This window comes from Engystomops pustulosus, chromosome 10, assembly GCF_040894005.1.
Source record: "Engystomops pustulosus chromosome 10, aEngPut4.maternal, whole genome shotgun sequence".
Taxonomy (NCBI): Eukaryota; Metazoa; Chordata; class Amphibia; order Anura; family Leptodactylidae; genus Engystomops; species Engystomops pustulosus.
The window spans coordinates 29,672,978-29,694,641 of NC_092420.1; the positions used below are offsets into that span (position 1 = coordinate 29,672,978).

At 40.0% G+C, this 21,664-nt stretch overlaps 1 protein-coding gene across 3 annotated transcripts in view; it reads right to left on the minus strand.

Moving 5' to 3' along the window:
* Positions 1 to 21,664, minus strand: part of STAB1 (stabilin 1) — a 98,302-nt gene that overhangs the window by 44,132 nt on the left and 32,506 nt on the right. For all 3 annotated transcript variants that reach the window (XR_011850476.1, XM_072128840.1, XM_072128841.1), the window contains 22 exons: positions 21,053 to 21,175; positions 18,848 to 18,982; positions 16,559 to 16,621; positions 14,838 to 14,951; positions 13,694 to 13,747; positions 13,110 to 13,190; positions 12,508 to 12,666; positions 11,646 to 11,702; positions 11,477 to 11,560; positions 11,100 to 11,186; positions 10,857 to 10,968; positions 9,367 to 9,553; positions 8,267 to 8,360; positions 7,500 to 7,658; positions 7,313 to 7,408; positions 5,590 to 5,685; positions 5,343 to 5,390; positions 4,226 to 4,350; positions 3,321 to 3,432; positions 3,109 to 3,186; positions 1,660 to 1,761; positions 573 to 683 (listed from right to left, as the gene is read on the minus strand). Coding sequence is in view for 2 of the 3 variants with exons in the window: in XM_072128840.1 (XP_071984941.1) it covers positions 573 to 683; positions 1,660 to 1,761; positions 3,109 to 3,186; positions 3,321 to 3,432; positions 4,226 to 4,350; positions 5,343 to 5,390; positions 5,590 to 5,685; positions 7,313 to 7,408; positions 7,500 to 7,658; positions 8,267 to 8,360; positions 9,367 to 9,553; positions 10,857 to 10,968; positions 11,100 to 11,186; positions 11,477 to 11,560; positions 11,646 to 11,702; positions 12,508 to 12,666; positions 13,110 to 13,190; positions 13,694 to 13,747; positions 14,838 to 14,951; positions 16,559 to 16,621; positions 18,848 to 18,982; positions 21,053 to 21,175 (2,277 nt within the window). In the remaining variant the exon portion in view is untranslated. The remainder of the gene's footprint in view (positions 1 to 572; positions 684 to 1,659; positions 1,762 to 3,108; positions 3,187 to 3,320; positions 3,433 to 4,225; positions 4,351 to 5,342; positions 5,391 to 5,589; positions 5,686 to 7,312; positions 7,409 to 7,499; positions 7,659 to 8,266; positions 8,361 to 9,366; positions 9,554 to 10,856; positions 10,969 to 11,099; positions 11,187 to 11,476; positions 11,561 to 11,645; positions 11,703 to 12,507; positions 12,667 to 13,109; positions 13,191 to 13,693; positions 13,748 to 14,837; positions 14,952 to 16,558; positions 16,622 to 18,847; positions 18,983 to 21,052; positions 21,176 to 21,664) is intronic.

The window sequence follows — 21,664 nt, forward strand, 5'->3', positions numbered from 1 at the left end:
AAAACAGTCATGTGCGGCACAAATGTGGCGAAGGCACTTTCTAAATACCTGTGCCATCAGTTTGCACCTAAAAGAGCGTTCAAGGTCCGACAGAAAACTGGCGCAAGGGCCTTAAAAAAAGTGCTCCACTGTGTGCTCCCTGGGCCTTCTCAATCACATTGCAGCCCCTCTCTACTGCATGAGGCCTGCCACTTTATGGCTATGTATTCCTGGCTCATAGAGCTATGAAGGTCTCTATTAGTAATACTGACAGGGCTCCTCGGACCATAACAGTTCACGACAAGGGCTAGAAAACAAGCGAAGGGTCAGCCGTGCAAATCCAAGTTTTCACCAGCCCTCTGACGAACATCTGATCTAGATTTAAAACTTTCATTACTTTATTGAACTACCTACATGTTTCGATTTTAGCAAGTCTTCCAGGGGTCAAGGGTCAGCCATGTTTTATGAAACTGTGAATGGATAGTAATATAGGTAGTAATTCAATGTAGGTGTACAGCGGTGGACTCCCTAAAAAGACACTCCAGTCCGACATCTAAGTATACAAAGTGTTCAATTGCATAGCACCTTCTTACCAAATAGGTAATTCCTGACTGATTGTAATATGCAGTCACAGCAGAGTTGCTTGGGACAAAAATTGTGTATTTCTCTCCGCTGGATTCAATTTCTGTAATTAGTCCAATTTCCTGCAGTGAGGAGAGATTGACATTAATAATTTTTCATTCTGGTCAGAAGTACATCCAACATTTATACCTATGAAAACAATTATAAAAAGAACACTGTAGGCTCCCTTCAATTTAAAGGAAATCTGCCATCAAAATCTATCATGATAAACCAGGGACACTAAGGCTACATTCACACTGCCGTTGCCCACCTTACCCTAGCGCGGTGGGCACACGGCAGTGCTGGGAAGAGGAGGAGGGCGAGAGTGCCACTCACCCCGCCCCTCTCCACAGGAATATACAGCGCACGGCACCATATTCCGGAGAAAAATAGAACTTGTGCTATCTTTCTACAGGGTATGGAGTGGTACGGTCCCGCACATGGCCGCACATGTTGGGCATCATGCACCCATTGCCGTCTATGGGGGACATATATCGGCCGTATATACGTCCCCCATACGGCAGTGTGAATGTAGCCTTACTCAAAGATCCAGGCACTGTGACTGATAATCTTATTATATGTGTTATCCACGGCTTCCTGGCTCCTAAAATCAACTTTAAAAATTATTCTAAAGAGCGGGTAGCTTCACAGGCTGTTGCAATGAACAAAACATGTTTATGTGCAGGAGAAGGAATCACATCAGCAATTCCCTCCCTATGATTACAAGTGATTCTTGCAGTGGGAAATCATGTCATAAAAGGGATGGTCCACTTATTCAGTCCTCATATTCTAGTCCCAGAGTTGAATGTTGGTGCCAGCGTTTACAAACATACTAGAACTTACTTAGTATTAGAAGGCTTATATTTCCTTGCAGGAATCAGACAGCATCACGTATCACTTCCTGAACATCACAACTTCCTACCATTCATGTTGAGTATCCAAAACCTGTTGACCTCCGTTTCCTATGGTGAATAACCGGTCATCCATTTCCTGTATCATGTAACCTCTCTACATTCCTGGCAGGCATTGTTCTGAACTTTGCCAAAGACAATGGCTCACCTGCATCGCCTGCTTAAACGCTTCAAATGAAGGAACTTGATTTAAAATTCGGTAAAGTCCTGGCCGTGTTGGTGGTATGGCGCTCAATGGTGGGATCAAAACCTGAAGGAACAAAGAATTTATTTATATGCTGATTTAAAGGGGTGTTCCCGTTTCAGCGAGTAATTGATATTGTTTGAATAATGAAAAGTTACACCAATATACTTTCTGTATTAATTCCCCAGATTTTTCTAGATCTCTGCTTGCTGTCCTTCGATAGAAAGTTTCTTTGTGTACTTCCAGTGAACAGAAATCTGACCATGATCACACAGGTGCACGGCTCGTTATTACACACAGCTCTAATTACACTCTATGATACTAACGATCTTTGCACCTGTGTGACCATGGTCAAATTTCTGTCCATTGGAAGTAACATAGAAGCTTTCTATAGCAGGACAGGAAGCGGAGATATAGAAAACTCTGGGAAATTGATACAGAAAGTATAATGGAAAATTGTATCATTTTTCATCATACAAACAATAACATGAATTTGCTGAAGTGGGAAGACCCCTTTAATGCACGTTGAGGCACGTAAGTAGAACAAGTGAATTACATCTCATATATTTGTAGATTTACAACTTTATTCAGCATTTTTGTCTTTTTGTAAATGCTGTGCACATAAACACTCAAAACCAACAAAATTTCATAAAAGATTAGAATGTATTTCTATTTTTCCAACCATTTTCTTCTATTTTTGTACCTTTGTAAAAAGTAGGGGAGAAATAATTAGGTATCTTATTCTGATTACTTATTCTGACTCTTATTCTGACTACTTAGGTTTTTTGTTTGTAGTCTGTAACCTTGGAGACACGTGTAAATGTGCAAAGGTGTTGTAGGCCTGTAAGCCATGCAACTCCATATCTAAATGTGCAATGCCAGCACCTGCATCACTTTACAAAATGCATCCTCTAGGTCAGTGATGACAAACCTTTTAGAGACCGCGTGCCCAAACTGCAACCAAAACCCATTTATTTACCATCAAGTGCCAACATGACAATTTAAACAGTAATCCCTGTTCTTCCACAACATCCAAACGTATCGGCCTCCTGAGGACTCCAATACAGTTGAAAGCAAGAGGGGAAATTCAGACATAATTGTAGCTTCTCTCAAGAGTTTCTCTGTACGGAAGAATGATAGGGCAAGCAAGGGGAGCTCAAAAGATAATCTGGCCCTGTTCACAGCTTCTCACTGTTCCTGCAGTTCCAATCAGTCAAGGATGTGTCACCTTAAAAGAGGGTTGAGAGCAGCATCTCAAGTCCTGTTTGGTGAACACTGTCCTGCGGCGACAGCTTGGGTGCCCACAGAAAGGGCTCCGAGTGCCACCTCTGGCACCCCTGCCATAGGTTCCCTATCACTGATCTATGTGATCCTAGTCACTGGCCCATATTTTTATGATAGTAAAACTCTAACCTGGTTGATAATGAAAATATATCCATTCGAAGCCGGAATATTCTGGACAAGGATACTTGCATTATTCACTGTTAGATTCTGCAATGAAGAATATACAATGATATATTATAGCACAAAACCTCTTATTTACTACAGACTTGCACTTGCATTTTATTGCTACTTTCTCTATGTATCCTTTTAGTTTTACTGACTCACTGGATAAAAATGCTTACCCCTTTCATAGAACCAATCTCCCACTTTGTCCTTGGGTCAATTGTATCCAATTCTTGACCGATAACTTGTTGTAACTGCTCAGATGTGAAGGCTCCTCTAAGAAAGTGCGCCCTGCAATAAGACAGAAAGGTTTGAACAAAACCTCTGCAGAGACGTATGGATTTCCACATTGCAGTCCCCTGAATTGTCAATGATTGGACTTAGCAAAGAACTAATAGTGAGAGTAGTAACATAACCAGGTGGATAAATAGTCAGGAGAATAGGACAGCAACAAAGTTATAGCTACTTAATAACTGAATCAATACCTTGACCAGAACAAAGATTAAGGTAAAAGGTATCAATCACCATGATACCTACCCGAAAAAGCTTTTTGCCAACCATATTTTTGCTTTTAATTTGCAGCAGCTCCTTCCATGCCATCTCTTCAGGCCCGGAAGGGCACTGGGTGGTGGAAATGTGTCAGGGAGAATTGTTATTGCTATGTTCTTTAAAGGAAATTAACCATCAAAATCAAGCATGGAAAAAACAGGGATGCTTAGACCCAGGCACTGTGACTGTAGTAATCTTATATTTGTTATGCATGCCTCCTTCCTTCTAAAATCAACTTTTAAAATTATTCCTATGAGCCTGGTTCCCAGAGCCTCTCTGTGCTGTAGCTTCACAGGCTGCTATACTGTCTTACCCTCCCCTCCCTCTCCCTGATGTAATCTCACTGCAGCACAGGAAGTTTCAGCACAAAGTTGATGGGGGTAAGGTTTATCATGATGGATTTTGATGGTAGATTTTTTTAATGTATAAGCTGTGCTGGCAGACAGTAAGTATCTAGCCTACTTTATAAAATAATTCAATTCAATAATAATAATTCAATAAAACCATTTGAAAATGGTTGTGTTCTTGTTTTTACCTTACTAAAAAAGGCAACTTGTCCAGCCAAAATGTCCTAGAGCTTTCAGAAAGAGCAGCAATTGCTGTATCAGAGGGGATTAATGCGGTAACATTGACTCCTCGTGAAATAGAGACTTGGGAATTCTGAGTGTAAAAGACGAAAGAGAAAATGTATAATTTATAGGACATTAGAATTAAATTCTTCTTTAAAACATTATTTAACATTATTTAAAAGTAATGTAATGAATCTGAATATGGCACATCCGGTAAAAAGAATGGCACCGGAAATACTGTAACATCTTGAATTATGCAAAGGGCATGTTCGCTTAAAGGGAACCTGTCATCAGGAGCCCTTTATCTCCCTCCCCCATGTCCCCATAGAGAATAGTGTACACACTGCCAAAGAAGTTTTATAGTAAAACTGGCTTTAAAAAAAAAAAAAAAGTTGGATAAAGGTTTACCTTCACTGCAGAGCAGTGTCTCTAATCCCATGGGAGTGGCCAGAGGAGTTGGGCAGACATGTATGATCGCCTGAACGGGGGAAGCAACAGGCAGAGGAGATATGGGGGACATGGGAGTTTTTTTTAAAATTTGAAATTGATGTATGACGGAGCCGTTTCCCAAGGTTGGGGGGCACTACTCCTCACTGGCCACTCCTATGGGATTAGGGACACTGCTCTGCATACAGAAAGGTAAACTTTGACCCAACTTATCTTTTTCCTGGAAAAAGCCAGTTTTACTATAAAACACTTTGGTAATGTGTACTCTATTCTCTATGGAGACATGTGCCAGTCAGAAAAAGAGCTCCTGATGACAGGTTCCCTTAAGGAAGCAGTTAGCCTAATTGCACATGCATGTTGTTTTTGTCTGTGTGCTATCCAAATTTCAATAAATAGTACATTCACACATTCATGTCATTAGCGTGTGCACATGGCTGTGTTTCCACAAGCTGTCTGTCTGTCTGTCCTGCATAACTCAGAGCACAGCCTATTCCTACTCCTGTTTGATGCTCTGTCATCAGTGCATAAGCAGACAACGGACTGTGGATTCATGGTCTGCATTTTTGGATATTTTCAGTATTTTTTCAGTGCTTCATTGGCACAGAAATGAACTTCAAATATCAGTAAATTAATTACCTTTATCCATGTATTGAAAACAGCTACATCAGGGATGCCCAGTAGTTCCTAGAAGAAGACAAAAAATTTCAGTTTCATCAGTAAACATAAGTAAATCCTTTTATGAACCCTTTCAAGTCTAGTGAACCCAAAAATAAACTCCAGAAAAACATATATTCCCATTTGCCTGCAGTGTTGGTAGGCAACCAACACAGTTTATATGCTGTTATTGTACATTTGCAATCTCTAAACAAAGATTTATACTTACCGTTAATACATCAGCATAACAGGTAATGCCATCCCCATTAAGCCCACTAGGACAGACACATGTTCTCTCTCCTCCAGAAGTTGGCATACATGTAGCCTAATAGAACAGATTATTATACTTATGAATTCCACAATGGTTGGAACACCAAACCTGTAAAACTAACAATACTCATTACATTATCACTGGAGGAAGCAGCTCCCAGTCCAATGTGTGGGGAAGCTCACTTTCCTGATACCAGATACTGAGGTGCAGAAGAATCTGGCAGTCTACAATCACAGAAATAGCAGAAAGGGTTTACACTCACTGCAAAGGGGGTAGGTAGTCTAGAATGATGGAATATGGATCTTCATTATCAACAGAGAGATAAAATCTGTTACTAAGGGGCACTTTGCAGCCTTTTTTTGTTAATAAACTAAGAATATTTTAATACTCTAAAAATGTTCATAATTATCCACCAGATGCAATATTAAAAATGATCTCAGATGACGGCTACTCTTTAAGTTGATTATGTATGTAAGTCAGCACAAGTGTATTTTGTAAGTGTACCTTCAACACAAATTTAGTTTTTTGCCCCTGTGATAATTAGACATACATTTTAGCTTGTCATGAGAACATAGATTGAAAATGGAGCTTCACTGAAGAGCTTTGTTAACTCTTATAGAGACCTCACAGTGAAGCTTTTTTTTGCTTTTCACCTTAGCCCCAGCATGCTTTGAGTAGTAAGTAGAACAGGGGCCTACAGATCATTGCAGTCTGGGGGCAAACAACAGTAAATTCCTGCAATCCACTGAGCATCACCAGAGGTCACAGTGGGCAGAGATGTCTGGTAGTGTCCATTTGTAATAGTCAATTTCCCAAATATGGATGGCACTCTAAGATAGTGCTTACCCCGTGCTCGTGGAAAACATATATCCAATAAAGAGAAGAGGTCCTGGCACGTCGAGGTAGCAGATACATTTATTTTATTGCTGATACATCATATAGACATGAATAGCATCCATTAACATTCCAGACACGTTTCGGCTCCTATGAGCCTTTTTCAACTAAGCAGTTGAAAAAGGCTCAGGAGAGCCAAAAAGCACCCGGGATTTTTGTGGATGTTATTCATCTCTAAATGATGTATCAGCAATAAAAGAAATGTATCCGCTACCTTGATTTGTCGGGACCTTTTCTCTTTAGTGTCCATTTGTAACCAGAAGTAATTTGTAAGATGGATGTTCTTAACTCGAGGACTGCCTGTATTTAGAAGTAATGTAGGGCCCCATATAGAAGTACAGGCAGTCCCCAGGTTAAGATAGGTTCCGGAGGTTTGTACTTAAGTTGAATTTGTATGTAAGTCGAAACTGCATATTTTATAATTGTAGATACAGACAAATTTTTTTTTTGTCCCAGTGACAATTGGAGTTTCCCATTTTTTTGCTGTAATTGGACCAAGGATTATCAATAAAACTTCATTACAGACACTTTACATCCGATCATTGTAGTCTGGGACTAAAGTAAAGCTTCCAGAGAGCTTCACCAGAGGTCACAGTGGGGAGAGAGCTCCGTCTTTAACTAGGGGTCGTCTGTAAGTCGGGTGTCCTTAAGTAGGGGACCGCCTGTATATGGGTAATAAATTCTATATAAGGTCTAGGATATATTTAGCAGACAATTGTAAATTCGATCAAGGTTATTTCCTGCATTTAAGCAGGATATCAAGTCTTTTACCATTGACGTTACCAACCATTTGGTGACAGCCGCCATTGTCTTCTAAACATAGGTTAACTGGGTCACAGGAATAGCCATCACCAGTGTATCCTTTCTTGCAAACACATTCATTCTGTGTATTAGAACAAAGAATATACATATCTTAAAATGTCTGTTCCTTTATATCACATGTACTCACTTTCTTTATCATATGTAGCATTTACCTGTCCCGGTTGAGTAAATTTGCAGTCAGCATTGACATGGCAATCCCCCCTATTTTCCTGGGCACAGTTGTCAATGGGTACACATTCTATGCCATCTCCACTCCAGCCGGGATTACATTGGCATGTAACTCCTCCAGTTGGTGCCATACTACAGATTGCCTGAAGGTGTAACATTAATTCATCATATTATTTCACAAAACATGGCATAAAGGGGAATATATTACCTTAAAGAACATCTTGCATATGTAAAAAAAAAAGTTAATTTTTGAGGCCGTTGTAAGAAATAAGGAAAACTGCAGTCTAAAAGCGGTGCTGGGAAGGGAAGGTGAGTGAGACACATCTACCATTGGGTAAACTGATGATCGATGTCCTTTAAACCATACTAGGGTCTAGCAGCGTCCATTGGAAGACCCCGGACAAACATGAGGTGTGGTAAGAACTCTGATTGTGTCTCTTATAACATAAAAAGGCGGGTGGCAGAGGGCAGTAGACAGAAAGCTACTGTACATACATTGCAATTTAATACAATATCATACTTGCATCCGATGCTAAGAGGACTGTCCAGTGAGCCAGAACTCAAAATAAGTATAATTCATGCTAAAACCAGTGTGTTGAGGGTAATGTCAATAGGGGCTCTAAACATATCCCAAAGTTTGGACATTGATATGTTACATAAAAGTAGGTCACATTAAATTACTAATAGGTTACTAATAGGTCACATTAAATTACTAAAGGATGAAACTTCAGATGGCAACGTGTAAACTCACATTTTCTGAGCAGCCTCCTCTGTCTGGCATTCTGCAGTCATCTAAAGGTTGGCAAAAAGACCCATCGCCTTCATATCCGTTCTCACACATACAGCTGAAAGACAGATCAAAAATAAGAATATTCATAAGGAGTATTCTGAACATAACATATTAATATCATACATAGGTTGAGGCCAACCCATATGGAGAATTCGAGTCCTTTGACACCCTATGGAAAAGGGCGGGGTGCAACCACAAAATGAGGAGAAAACAAAGAGAGAGCAGACAAAGCACGGGTGCTATTCTATAATACAGTATAAAGGAATACCATGGCTGTAAGTACAATGGAAAGAGTGGTGTACCTACCTTGCCTATCCCCACTTCTCTCATCTCCTACACTTGACCACTTTAGTTTGTTAAGCTATGTCCAGTATGTCTCTCATAACTGCCATTGCTGTTTTTTCTTAATTATCAGAAATTATGGATGCATATGGGTGTATTTATCGAAATTGTGCACATTGTGAACCCTGTCTTTGGAAAGCAGGTAAATCAGCTATTCCGCTATAATGGTGAATATTTAAAGAGAACCTGGTAAAAACAGGAGTATGGGTATAGTAATTTTCTTTTACTTTGTGCAATGTCTGCTTTCTCAAAAGATAAGTGATACATGGATGGAGTCTATCAACAATCAAAAAATAAAGCCTTAGACAAAGTCTACACCTCTGGCGAGGAGAGGTGGGTTACCATTGTACTTCTAATTATAGGAACAGAATTGTTAACTAATACAGACTTGTACTAAGCTGATCAACCAGTGTCCGACTGCTGAAACCCCCAGGGATCATGGGAAGACACCGCCAGCAATACGGAGAAGGGGGTCCAGTTTTTATTGAATGACAGAGCGGCAGTGGCATCCTACTACTCAATTCAATAGTATAGGAGCAGTTGGCGAGCACTCGGCTATCTCCAGCACTACCATTCACTGTTTATTGCTGGATAAAAAGTCCAGCGTGTATTATAAATGGATTCACGTCCAATGTGTACATAGCCTTATTGCTGGCAATGTAAATAAAAAACATGTTACAAGTCATAGAAACCAAAAGCGAACATAAAAATGATATTACCTTGTAACGTTACCAGTAGATACACACACCGCGTTAATATGACAGTACTGGGTCATGTTGATAGACGCACATGGCTCAGAGCGCTGATCGCAGAACTCCCCAATGTATCCATCACTACAGCGACCTCCTTGACAAACTCCGCGGCTCCCAGGTCGATTGTCACAGACTCCATGCACACACCTGCATTCTACAAAAAGGAAGTTCCCCAAAAGCCAATAAGAAATCATATTCTGATGCTCATTTTTATTTATTGCTAAAAACCAAACAACACTAAACTAATTGGGCTGTGGTTTGTACTTTATTACATAACTAATGTTTAACTTTTTTCCGGTAAATCGTAGAGAATGTGAATACAAGGCTTCTCGGAGGGGGACGGAGACGTAGCCTCCGCAGGTCTCCCGTGCCCAGCGTGTTCACACTGATACTCCCTAGCAATGCTCTGTTAGAGCACTTACTGAGCATTGCTAGGGATATACTTAAAGGGGTATTCCCATCTGGGCATTTACATTTAATTTAATTCATTTGCCATATGTAAACATTTCTTCAATTGGATGTTATTAAAAAAAATGTTCCTGTGTGAAGATAATTTCTCATAAATGTAGTCATGTTGTCTCTTAGAAACGAGATGGCTGCCTCGGATATGACCACCTCACATTGTGGCAGCAGTGGCCAGACATGCGCTATTGTGTCCTGCCTAACCACACGGATTCAGCAATCATTACCACAGGACGGCTGTGGGTTATGCAGTAACTCCCGAACATTTCATATACCAAAACCACCGCGGAAATGAGAGTATGTGCGTGGATGCTGACACATACAAAATGATAGCAGCAGCAGCTGACATCAGGGCTTGCTCGCCGCAACATCGCACGGATCTGCAGCTGCTGGGCGTAAGAATATAAGACTTGCGAGGGGTCGTCAGAAAGGTGAGTATTGACTTTCTTTTTTATGTGTCGGGCATTCTGGGGGAAGGTTGGCGGCTACATTACATGCATACTGTGGGCAGGCTAGTTGGCTATATACTGGGGCAGGTGGCTGGCTGGTTAGCAATGTACTGGGGCAGGGGGTTGGCTATGTATTGGGGGCTGGCTGGCTATATACTGGGGCTAGGGGGCTGGCTGGTTATATACTGGAGGCAGGGAGCCGAATAGCTATATACTGGGGGGGAGGCTGTGACCAATGCATTTCTCACCCTAGGCTTATACTGAAGTCAATAGGTTTTCACAGTTTTTTTGTGGTAAAATTCGGAGCCTCGGCTTATACACGGTAATCATAATCCCTACTTAGATTGAGTTCTGCTGTTGCAACAGCACAGAAAATTTCTGCAGTTTATGGATGAGGTTTGTTATAAAGTGTATTCCAAAGCGTTCTTTGAGGTAAAAACCTCCCAGCAAATTTCTTCAATCAACTTCAATGTCCGTTTTTACATTTTGGAGGATGTTGTAGTGTAATACATGTACATTTACTAACCTTAGCGCTACTACACTCACCTTCTTCACAGTCATCACCATGTTTATTGGGCTCGGTGCAGATATGACAAGCAATTCCTTTATACTTATGGTAACATTCACATTTCCCGTTCCCTCTGATACCATCAATGCACTGGAACAAAATAGAAAGGACGAGTCTGAATGTGAGGTTTTTAAGAAAAAAATATAGCTAAAGCTACACAATACTACAGAGAAAAGCCTGACATTTGTTAATGCCATAAACCAAAGTAAGATCAGACTTACACGTCCTCGTCCGTAGCATGGATTGGAGAACCCACCAGGGCACGGCCTGCAATCAGAACCATAGAAACCTCCACAGCATCCATTCACCTGAAAGAACCAACATCTTTCCATTATTTGTGTCCTATATAATCTGAATACAGTTTTGGGGTAGGATGGAGAGTAGTTTTCTACATATTTCATTGCAGCTCTAACAAATGTATTTAACTTAGAAATGAAATTAATCATATGTTTTCTCATTGAAAGGATCTTTTGATTCTTTCATTGATAAGAATTTTTATTAAATTTGGACCGAATGAACACGCACGGAATTTGGAACACTTAACTTTCACAAATGTAATTGGTAGTTTTCAGATTTTGTCCATTATTTGAATACTCACAGTAATGGAGCGGCTGCAGTTTTTGGCACAGCCCTTGGTGATATTCTCGTGATCTTGATATAGACAGTCTCTATTAACGACTCCCTATAGGAATAACAGACACACATGTGAAGTCTAAATGGATCATGTCTACAAAAGACAACTCATTGTTCATTTATTTTTTCTTTACCGTGTCAGTAGTGTCATCCGGACACGGGAGAATAGCGTCACAGTCAGAACATGTCCCCTGTTCAAGACAAACATTAGCGCATGTCATTAAGGAATAAAACCAAAAATAAATTATATATAGAGATAGGGGGGTATTTATCAGGACTTTTGTGGCATAGAAGCTGTGGTATAACCCCAAATGCTAGCGTATTGCCTTATTTTCGTATTTTTTTCCCCTTCCCAATACCTTCACGGCAAGAGACGTGGTCGGCAGGAACGCCCCGATCCGGCGCACTAGCTGTAGCCAGCGACTTCCCATACATGCGAGTGTCTGGCTGTGCTTATTTCTACACCAAATAGGACCTGGTGCGTAAATAAACCGCCGTGCATCCCATCTCCCGATACATCAAGAGGCCAAAGCCTCCGCCAGAGCTGCCGCCGCAATAGCACCGGCGTACAATAAATACTCCCCATAGAGACATATTAGTGTTCCTGTTGTGATCCGTTAGTCGCTTTGGCAGTACATACTATAGGAGCCAGGGCCACACAGAGATATCCTGCAGCTTGTTCCTCTACAAGGTGTTGCAGCTAAAATTATCCAAAGTTGAGTGTTTCTTGCTGCAGCTCACTAGCAGGAATCATTGCAAATGTTAGATTTTTTGCATTGCAAAGTGTGAAAGCCACAGATGATACCTGCAGCATGTCCTCTTGTATGTCAGATGGGATTTGAGATATCATCTACATACAAAGTGACCTGGAGAACTCCTGGTGTTTTGTGGCTACTGCCTATGTAACCTGGCTTATAGGGGCCATTGGGATACTGTTTAGGAAATTTATATGGCAAAAATGTTATCAATCAATGGTAGGGGAGGTGAAGCTGTTACCTGTACAACTTCTTCTAGTGTCTCATTGCAGCTTGCTGGCAGTATTGGTAATATAGTTGAAGGAATTAAAATTCCATCTAGAACATGGATAATGCCATTGGAAGCGACTATATCACTGTGTAAAAGAGGGATTCCTTCATTTCCAAATAGGATTCTGCCCTGAAAATGAAAAAAAAATTAAAATAGATAATAAAAATAATTAGAAATTGATGTTGGTCCAACTTGGCAATTTCAATGCAACCAGACAAGCATTTAATGTATATGGGTTCTCCCAAATCTCAGACATATATAAATGATAACACGGTACTGTCTAGATCCAAAAATATAGAACAGCTGTTTTTCAGTCACAATCTACATGGTTGGAGTAGAGTCTACCAGTCTTTGATGCAGAGACATATCTTCTTCACTACATGTATATTGGCCAGTGTCAAGACTTTATAGGTTCCCATATCCGCTGTACATGGTAATATCTCCTTCTCTGAGAATGGTCTATGGTTTTATTGTGTTGTAAATTAATGTCTTATACATGATAAAGCTTTACAGATCCATAAAAAAAGATCGTTTATAAAGATACATAATAACTAAAAGATCTTGGTACTTACATTTTCTGTCACATTGATCCTTATAATCTCATTTGTGGAAGTCAGAATATGTGGCATGGTAACAATTCTGTCTAAGGTCACCTATAACGAACCAATAAATATACTGTGGAACGTTGGTTTAGTGTCCCAAATAGATCTATATTTACTCCCTCTGTGCCCATTATTAATAAGAATAAACCTTTATACTTACCTAGGGATGGGTCCGATGGGGAGCATGGGATCCATCCCTGGTGTTCCCCATGCGCGCACAATAATTCAATGAAGCTGGAGCTATATACCCCGGCATCATTATTCATGCACCATACACACAGCGCATGCGCAATGAAGCCAAGTTGTAGTATGTAGGCTTCACTATATGTTAAACATATATTTGATGATTTTTTAAAATTGTTATAATTACATATATATTAATAAAAAGGACTTTATTCTGCAATTTTACTCTTTATGGGAAAGGCGATTTATCGATTGTATATTGGCCTTAAGGCTCAGCATTGAGTATAGACCTTTCCAGGTGTACACCTCCGTAAGCTTCCTGAATTGAAAAGTCAAGTTAAAAGCTTTTTAATGCTAATTTAGGTACTTACTGCAGCCATAGATGAAATATGGTATTTAACCAGCTCCAACAGTTTGTGTTTTGCCTGTAAATTAAAAAAAAATTATTTATACCCAAATATCCATGAAGATGTACTATGTGCACAATAGCTGTAAACTGGCTTCTATGTCCTATTCAAAAACCTGCTCCCTACAGATCCATACATTTTTTTCACCTACGGCTCTCTGGCTTTTTTTTCCCGACCTGGAAGCTCAGCCTGCTTCTCTTCCGTCACGTAAGGCGCATACACTATGACGTCATGTGACCTCGAAACACCTCTGCGTACTAGTGTTTGCGCCCAGGCCGGAAAGAGAGGACGTAGCCGCAGGGCCGGGGAGAAGAAACCAGGAAAAGTATAGAGGGTTTTTTTTTAGTGACTGATGATGGATCTTCATATAGGGCCCGGGTATGGGCGTACTGACCCTGTCACTATACTCACAGTGAATCAGTCACATCTAATCTCATAGCCTAGTATACAAACAATGCATGATAGGAGCTCCCTTACCCATGTTTGTTGACCACAACGCCAGGTGTGGAAACGATCCACAAAACGTGTGTTGGAGCGCCTGGTGGGGCAGTCATCAAACATGGGTAAAGGAGCTACTATCATGCATTGGTTGTATACTGGGCTATGAGATTAGATGTCACTGAATCAGTGGGAGTATAGTGACAGGGTCGTCTTGCTCTATATGTGTGCTATTAAAATCTCCCGCTATACATACTTTGTCACAATTGTGCGTTTACCCTAAGTTTTTCCTGATACCATTTGTTTTGATGACTCCCCTGCCCGATGGCTTTTGTTGTATTGGAATCTTGAAGCGTTTTATCGTTTGTACGTTTTAGACATCACAATAAGGATGAATTGTCTTTTTCATTTGTGTTCTTATGACTCCATTCTATGTTGGCTGAATGTCTTATTTCATTTGTACACGTCTCCTATGATTTGTAAAGCGCTACAGAATATGATGGCGCTATATAAATAAAGATTATTATTATTTGTAAATTCTGAATTCTACACACACCTATCTATAGGTGATTTTTCAGCAGTGGTCCATGACATTGAAATGAAAGTCACGTTCCAGTGTCCTATTACAACCAATGAAATATCCGTACAGTGAAAGACAGATAATTCTTACCTGTGTTAAGAGATAGATTAAACGCCCGTCTCTTAAAGAGTCCACAGCTTTGTTACTTGGTACAAATATGGTGAAGGAGCCGGGTCCATTTAATATTGCAGGAAGATCACAGTTCTACACAAAGACATGAGAATAGGAATTTTGAACAGGACTTTATTTGCAGGATTTTCAGTTTTCCTTTACTATATTTCCTTTGTTTTCAATTTGCATCCTATTTATCAATGCTCTGCTCATTATATACAAGTTGCTGATTCAATAGAAAATGTTTAACTTATGTCAAGCAAATAAAAATATTGGCCGACCCCTAGTTACAAATGGCCCTCTGGATGTCGGTACTAATTACTGTACTTTATCTTTGGGCTACAATAAACAGCTGTGACAGTTATCACTGGTGTCTGCAATGAAGCTTTATTAGTAATCCTGGTTCTTACGACAATCCAACATTTTTAAAATCCTATAGTCACAGAGACCAAAAAAATTCTGGCTGGGGTTACAATTATAAAATATACAGTTCCGACTTACATACAAATTCAACTTGAGAACAAACCTACAGAACCTATCTTGTACGTATCTTGCCTGTATACCATAACATCCATAGCGAGCCCATACCCATTTTGTTGTATAAAATTATTTAACGGGATTGTACCAAGTTTGGATGTGATCCTCTATCTTTTGGATGGGGTAGAGGATGGGGTAGAGATGGCCATACTAGAAGTAAGGTACCCAAACCTAAGTATCTTGGTATCCCCGTAATCGTACCGACCAAAAGAATAAAGTAGACATGTTATTTGGGGCGTACAGTGAAAGCTGTAAAATCCAAGAGAACAAGAATATGGCACAAACACGTTTTTTTTTTACCATTATCACTGCAATTGGATCTTTTTTCCCCGCTTCCTAGTACATGGTATGGAATATTAAATACCATCACTATAAAGTGCAATTTGTTATGCAGAAATCAAGCCCTGATACAGCTCTTTACATGAAAAAATAAAAAAGTTATAGATTTTTGAAGGTGGGGATTAAAAAATGGAAACACAAAAAGGAAAAAGGGCCTCGGCGGGAAGGGGTTAAAATAGCAGAATCTTATAAGTTCCTTGGAACTGTAGCAAGATTCTTTGAATCCTGTCTGGTGAACTCTGTGCTCAGGCGATGGCTTGGGTCCCACATAGAGGGCTGTGCCACAGCTCCCATGCCATAGGTTACACCATCAGGATTAGGAGATGACAATCAAATCAGTGAGGATCTAACTGCTGGGCCACCAACTGTGGGTCATTTCCTTACTAATTGATGGAACTGCAGTCAGTTGTCAATCCACTCCATTCAATACTATGGGAGCATCTGGGAGTGCTGTGCTCTGCATTTCAGGCACCCCCATAGTATTAAATGGAGCATCAGAAGCCACACACAACCTGACACTCTGCCCATCAGGGAGTACTGGACCACTATTCTTGTAATGTTAGCTATAACAATCAAACTTGGTAAAACTTGGTAAAATACATTTAATGAAATAAAATTAAAAAATGTTAAATTTCATTGCAAATAAAATATTTTTTCAACTTAATATTTTTAATTTTAATAATGAGTAATTTTAAAGTGGCCCTCAGATTGTCTATGATATTTGTAATATGTCAGGTGCGTTTCTTATTTTTAAAATTATTATATCTTATTAATGTCTACTAGTCATTGTAGTATGGCTGCATTAGTCACGTGCTGTATCTCACCTCTAAGATAGTTTCAAATCTGCTGAACATTTCTGTTTTGACAAGAATGTCACCTATCGTCATCTGAAAAAGGAACAGAGGAGATTAAAAGACGTTGTAATTAGTAACATATTAAATTTTTTAGTTTATTATTATTATTATTATTAGCTTCCATTTCTGATAGAAGGAGATCTAGTTGTTGGAAGGGGTTTAACCACAAGTGCAATATATTGAATGAGGGCCTGCTGCACACTAGGTAGCCCCCAAGGATTCGTGTGAGTTAGAACTAAGACAATAGGCCACATTTATTTACCCACCCGGAAGAGTTCCCCGAAAGTGCATTGTCCGACAATCATGCAACTCTGCTGCAATTCACTAAGACCGTGCACCCGATATCCTGCCTGTGTCGCTTCCCCGTTCAGGTCTGACAGAGTTCACCTTTTTTTTCCTGGTGTATGTAAGTGCATTGTCTTGCGACTCAAATAGAAAGTTAAATCCCGCGCTCAGTCCGAATATGTCAGATCGCCCAACGGCATGGCCCCGATTTCCATTGCATGAAAGCCAGTGCAGCTGCGCCACAATCCGATCACGTGCGACACAATCCCAGTGCAAACCCCTGTTAAATACCTGTCAAAGCTGCGCAAATTCCAAAAACGTCAGAAAGTCCGACGAAAGTGTTTCTGTGGACCCTTAGTAATTAAGCCCCAATGACTTCTTTATTCCCAGCAGCTATGAAAATTCCAGCTATAGTATTCCCAGAATCAGAAAAAAATGTGTTCTACAGATTTCCTAACAAAATGCAATTACTAAGAGCTCACATGGAATCTTTAAAGGGAAAAATCACATGGAATTTTCTATTTTTGTGCTGCATCTAAAAGAACTCGATATCAATGCCTCTGTGTAGTATTCTTTAATAGGCTAGACCAGTGATGGCGAACCTATGGCACGGGTGCCAGAGGTGGCACTCAGAGCCATTTCTGTGGGCACTCAGGCCATCCCCCCAATTTCACCAAACAGGACAAAATCCACCAAATCTTTCTGCAGTCCCAAGCAACTTAAAGGGGTATTCTCATCTGGGCATTCCCATTCAGTTTCATTAATCTGCCATATATAAACATTTCTTCAATTGGATGTTATTAAAAAAAATGTTCCTGTGTGAAGAAAATTTCTCATTAACGTAGCTATGTTGTCCCTTAGAAACGAAATAGCTTCCTCGGTTACGACCACGTCATACTCCAGGAGCAGTGGCCAGACATGCGCTATTCAGTACTGCCTGATCACCTGGCTTCAGCAATCATTACTACAGGATGGCTGCGGAACACGCAGTAACTCCCGGACATTTCATGTACAAAAACTTTTTGTTTATTTGTGCAATCCCTCCAGCAGACGTGGTCGTATCTAGGGACACAGTCTTGTTTCTAAGGGACCATATTACTACACTTATGAGAAATTATCTTCACACAGGAACATTTTTTTTAATAACATCTAATTGAAGAAATGTTTACATATGGTAGATTAATTAATCTGGATGTGAATGCCCAGACGAGAATACCCCTTTAAGGGATGCTGCTCTCAGCGCTATTTTAAAGTGACAATTCATTGGCTGTTTAAAACTGCGGGAAAAGTGAGAAGGTGTTGACAGAACTGCATTGTCTTTGGATGTCATCCTGCTGGACCATCCATTCTTCCTGGAGAGAAGCTACAATGGTGGTCTGAACTTATTTGCCCACCTTCTTTCAACTCTATTGGTGGCCTTAGGAGAGCCAATACAACTGAATGATGTGGAAGAACAGGTAGCAATAAGATACTGCTAGAAATGCCATGTTGGCACTTCATGGTAAATAAGTGGATTTTGGTTGTCGGTCTCTGAAAGGTTCACCATCACTGGGCTAGACTCACATCTTGTTTTATTCCCTCCATTGTAAGGAGGAGGATTCCTGACTAGTGATAAGTGGACCCATCAGTATTCGGTTCCGGTGGGTTCATGGACCTGGACACGAATTTGAACATGCACAATCAGTGGCGGGTACATGCGGTGCGAGCACTGATCATCAGTGGGAGGCGCTCTTTGGACTGGAGCTGAAAGCTAAACAAGTCCAAAAGATGTCATGTGAATGTAGCCTTATTGATAGGTTATGAATATCGGATAGGTGGGGTCTGACACCAGCACCCCCTCATATTGGCAGTTCACAGGTACCCCCAGCAGATTATGTGAGCCCCAGAGATTAGTGTGACATTTACTGACATTGGGTCATTATTTTTTGTATGTATTTGGAGAACATAAATTCACTTCTGTAACATATTATTTACCTTGGGATCTCCGATGGTTTCCACATTGTTGCTTGACAAATCTTTATCTATTACATGAATTATACCATTGACAGCTGGTAAGTCTGTTTTTATGAATTTATACTTCTGGTCCGGTTCTGCCTCTTTATTAAATTCCTGCAATGTATGCGTAAATATAAAATAAAGACAATAAGACAAAGAGGAACAAAAAACACAAATGGATTAAGGATAATATTATAGTCTTTGAATATTACCCCTGTAGCCCAGGGAGTACTGAAAAATGCTGGATAAAGAACCCTCCATGGATGCAGGATCAAAGGAATTTCTATGTATCATATTATTATAGTATATTAAAATCTTAGATTTATAAATTTAAATTATATTTAACCCTTCTGAGACTACAAAAAAACTATTTGGAGTGAAACCCCTTTTAATGCTTGGGGGTTTCCATTTGCATTCAATTAATTTTATACAATATCACCTCAAAAATCAGTTTTACAAAATATGCTTATTACTCTGAAGTGCTTTGAGGCATTATTAGAGCGTATCCAGGCTCCGGCTCCACTGCCTTCTCTATGGCCGTGTTGCCTTGTTCGCTCCAATGCACAAACTGTAAAGGGGCAGTTCCCCGAGCTTCTCCTCTGAAGCTTCTGCTATGTATACGCAGCCACAAAGGAGCCAACGAGCCGTCAGACAGCATCTACCATGCATGTGCAAGATCTCGCAAGAGGACTGGGATATAGAGGAAGGTTGAGAAGGGGAAATGGGCATATCAGAAGTGCGGAGAGGTGCATAGGGGCTGGAGTCTGGTAACACCACCTCAGATAAACTAGCATATTTTTTTTAAAAACTGATTTTCGTTGGATATTGAACTGGAATATTGGAGCAAAAAACTATATCTGAGTTACGCCTTATGGGGCTGAACATCTGTGATAGATTTCCTTAAACAGTAATTATTCCTATGTACTCATCTTACATGTGATGTGTACGGACCTTTTGAGTTTCGTTATAGTATATACCAGTGATGCCCCAACCTTTTGAGCCCTGTTTTTACCAAGTTCAAAGTTATATTTTTAATATTAATTTCTTAGAATTGCTGGGCAGTAACTGTGTTGGGGTAAAGTGGCAGCACAGGGAGGAGGCTACCTCGCAGTTCTCTTCCCCAAATATTGCAGATCTCAGGGGTGTAACTACAGAGGGAACAGCCATTGCAGCTGCTATGGGGCCCGCAGTGTTTGGGGGCCTGACCTTCCACACTAAAGGATGGAGGATGTACACCATTATATACTGTATGTGTAATAATCTGATGTATATATACTGTGTGTGTATATATGAGGTGTATTTAATATATGTATGAGTGTATAAATGCTTATATGTATAAGTTTATAGATGTATGTGCATGAGCATAGAACTGTGTGTGTGTGTATATATATATAAGTATATAAATGTGTGTATGGGTGTATGAATATGTGATTGTATTAACATGTGTGAGTTTACATATATGTATATTTTTTTAAGGGGAAATGGGGGGCCCCCAAAGTCTGCTATGGGACCCAGCCTCTGCTAGTTACGCCCCTGGCTGAGCTATAACTGTGATGCCAGTGATGGGTACGTTGGCAGCAATGGTGAGATTTTGGTGGCTGCTTTAAGATAATGGCCGGGGTGTAAGGAGCACACAGGCCTGAGATGACTCTCCTATCCCCTCTGTATTCACTGAAATGGACCTTGGTCCAGTTGTCTGCCGCTGACAGGACGGCTGTGGGACAATTTTAGTGTTCACAGCTGTCTGGGTACAAGTCTGCAATAAATTTAAGGTGCTCTGGCTTCACTGACTGACTGCCTCCACTAATGGAGGTAAGATGGCTGACGTTCGCGTTACACTCTCAGCAGGAGAGTTGCCTCGCCAACGGATGCTGATGCTATCAGGTAGTGAAGCCAAAGCAGCAAGCAGGCAGCAGCATCCAGGAACGGGGACACTCTCCTGCTGAGAGCACGGTGTGAACAGCGACTATCTTATCTTCATTAGTGAAAGGAATTGTATCGTCCTCTCAATAGGAGATTCATAGGTCAGCCATAACTGTTATATACAAATAATAAAGATTTATATTGTTATATATATATATAGTGTACATCTCTTCTATATCTATTACAAAGTTGTAGCTGAAACTCTCCTAAAATTTTCTTACTATGTAGTTACACTTGGACCATTTTTAGCTAATTTCTTACCTTTTGTGAAAATGTCAGAATTTCACCACTTAACGTCCACAATTTTGTAATATTCCTCAAGTCACTTACTAAGTACTGGCCGGGGATGATGTGAGCTTTACATAAATGTTTTGCTTCAGTTTCCTGGTTACAGCAATATTTACAGACGTATAGATTATTAAATATTGATAACAGAATACAAGATCACATGCATTAAAAGCCAAATATATAATATATTTATACACTGCATTAAAATACATTAAAAGCCAAATGTACCATACATTTATACACTAATCTGCATGATACATCATTCTTATTAGCAACAATGCCTAATAATAATAAATAAAAAGTAATAAAAAAAGTATATATATAGATGATTTACATATGAGTGTTTAAATGTATGTGATTGTAACTCACATGTATGAATGTATGAGCATATAATATTTACATTTTTGTAAGGGGGAAGGGGGTCCCCATTCAGAAGTCTATCCTGGTTACGCCACATGACCAAGCAATAACAGGGTCAGATGAAACAATAAGAATTAGGGCCTTGCTCACAAGGGCTACAATACATTGGAACAAAGGAGAGCTGCAATACTAGATATAGCACAGAGAGAGGAGGTTTTATTTACA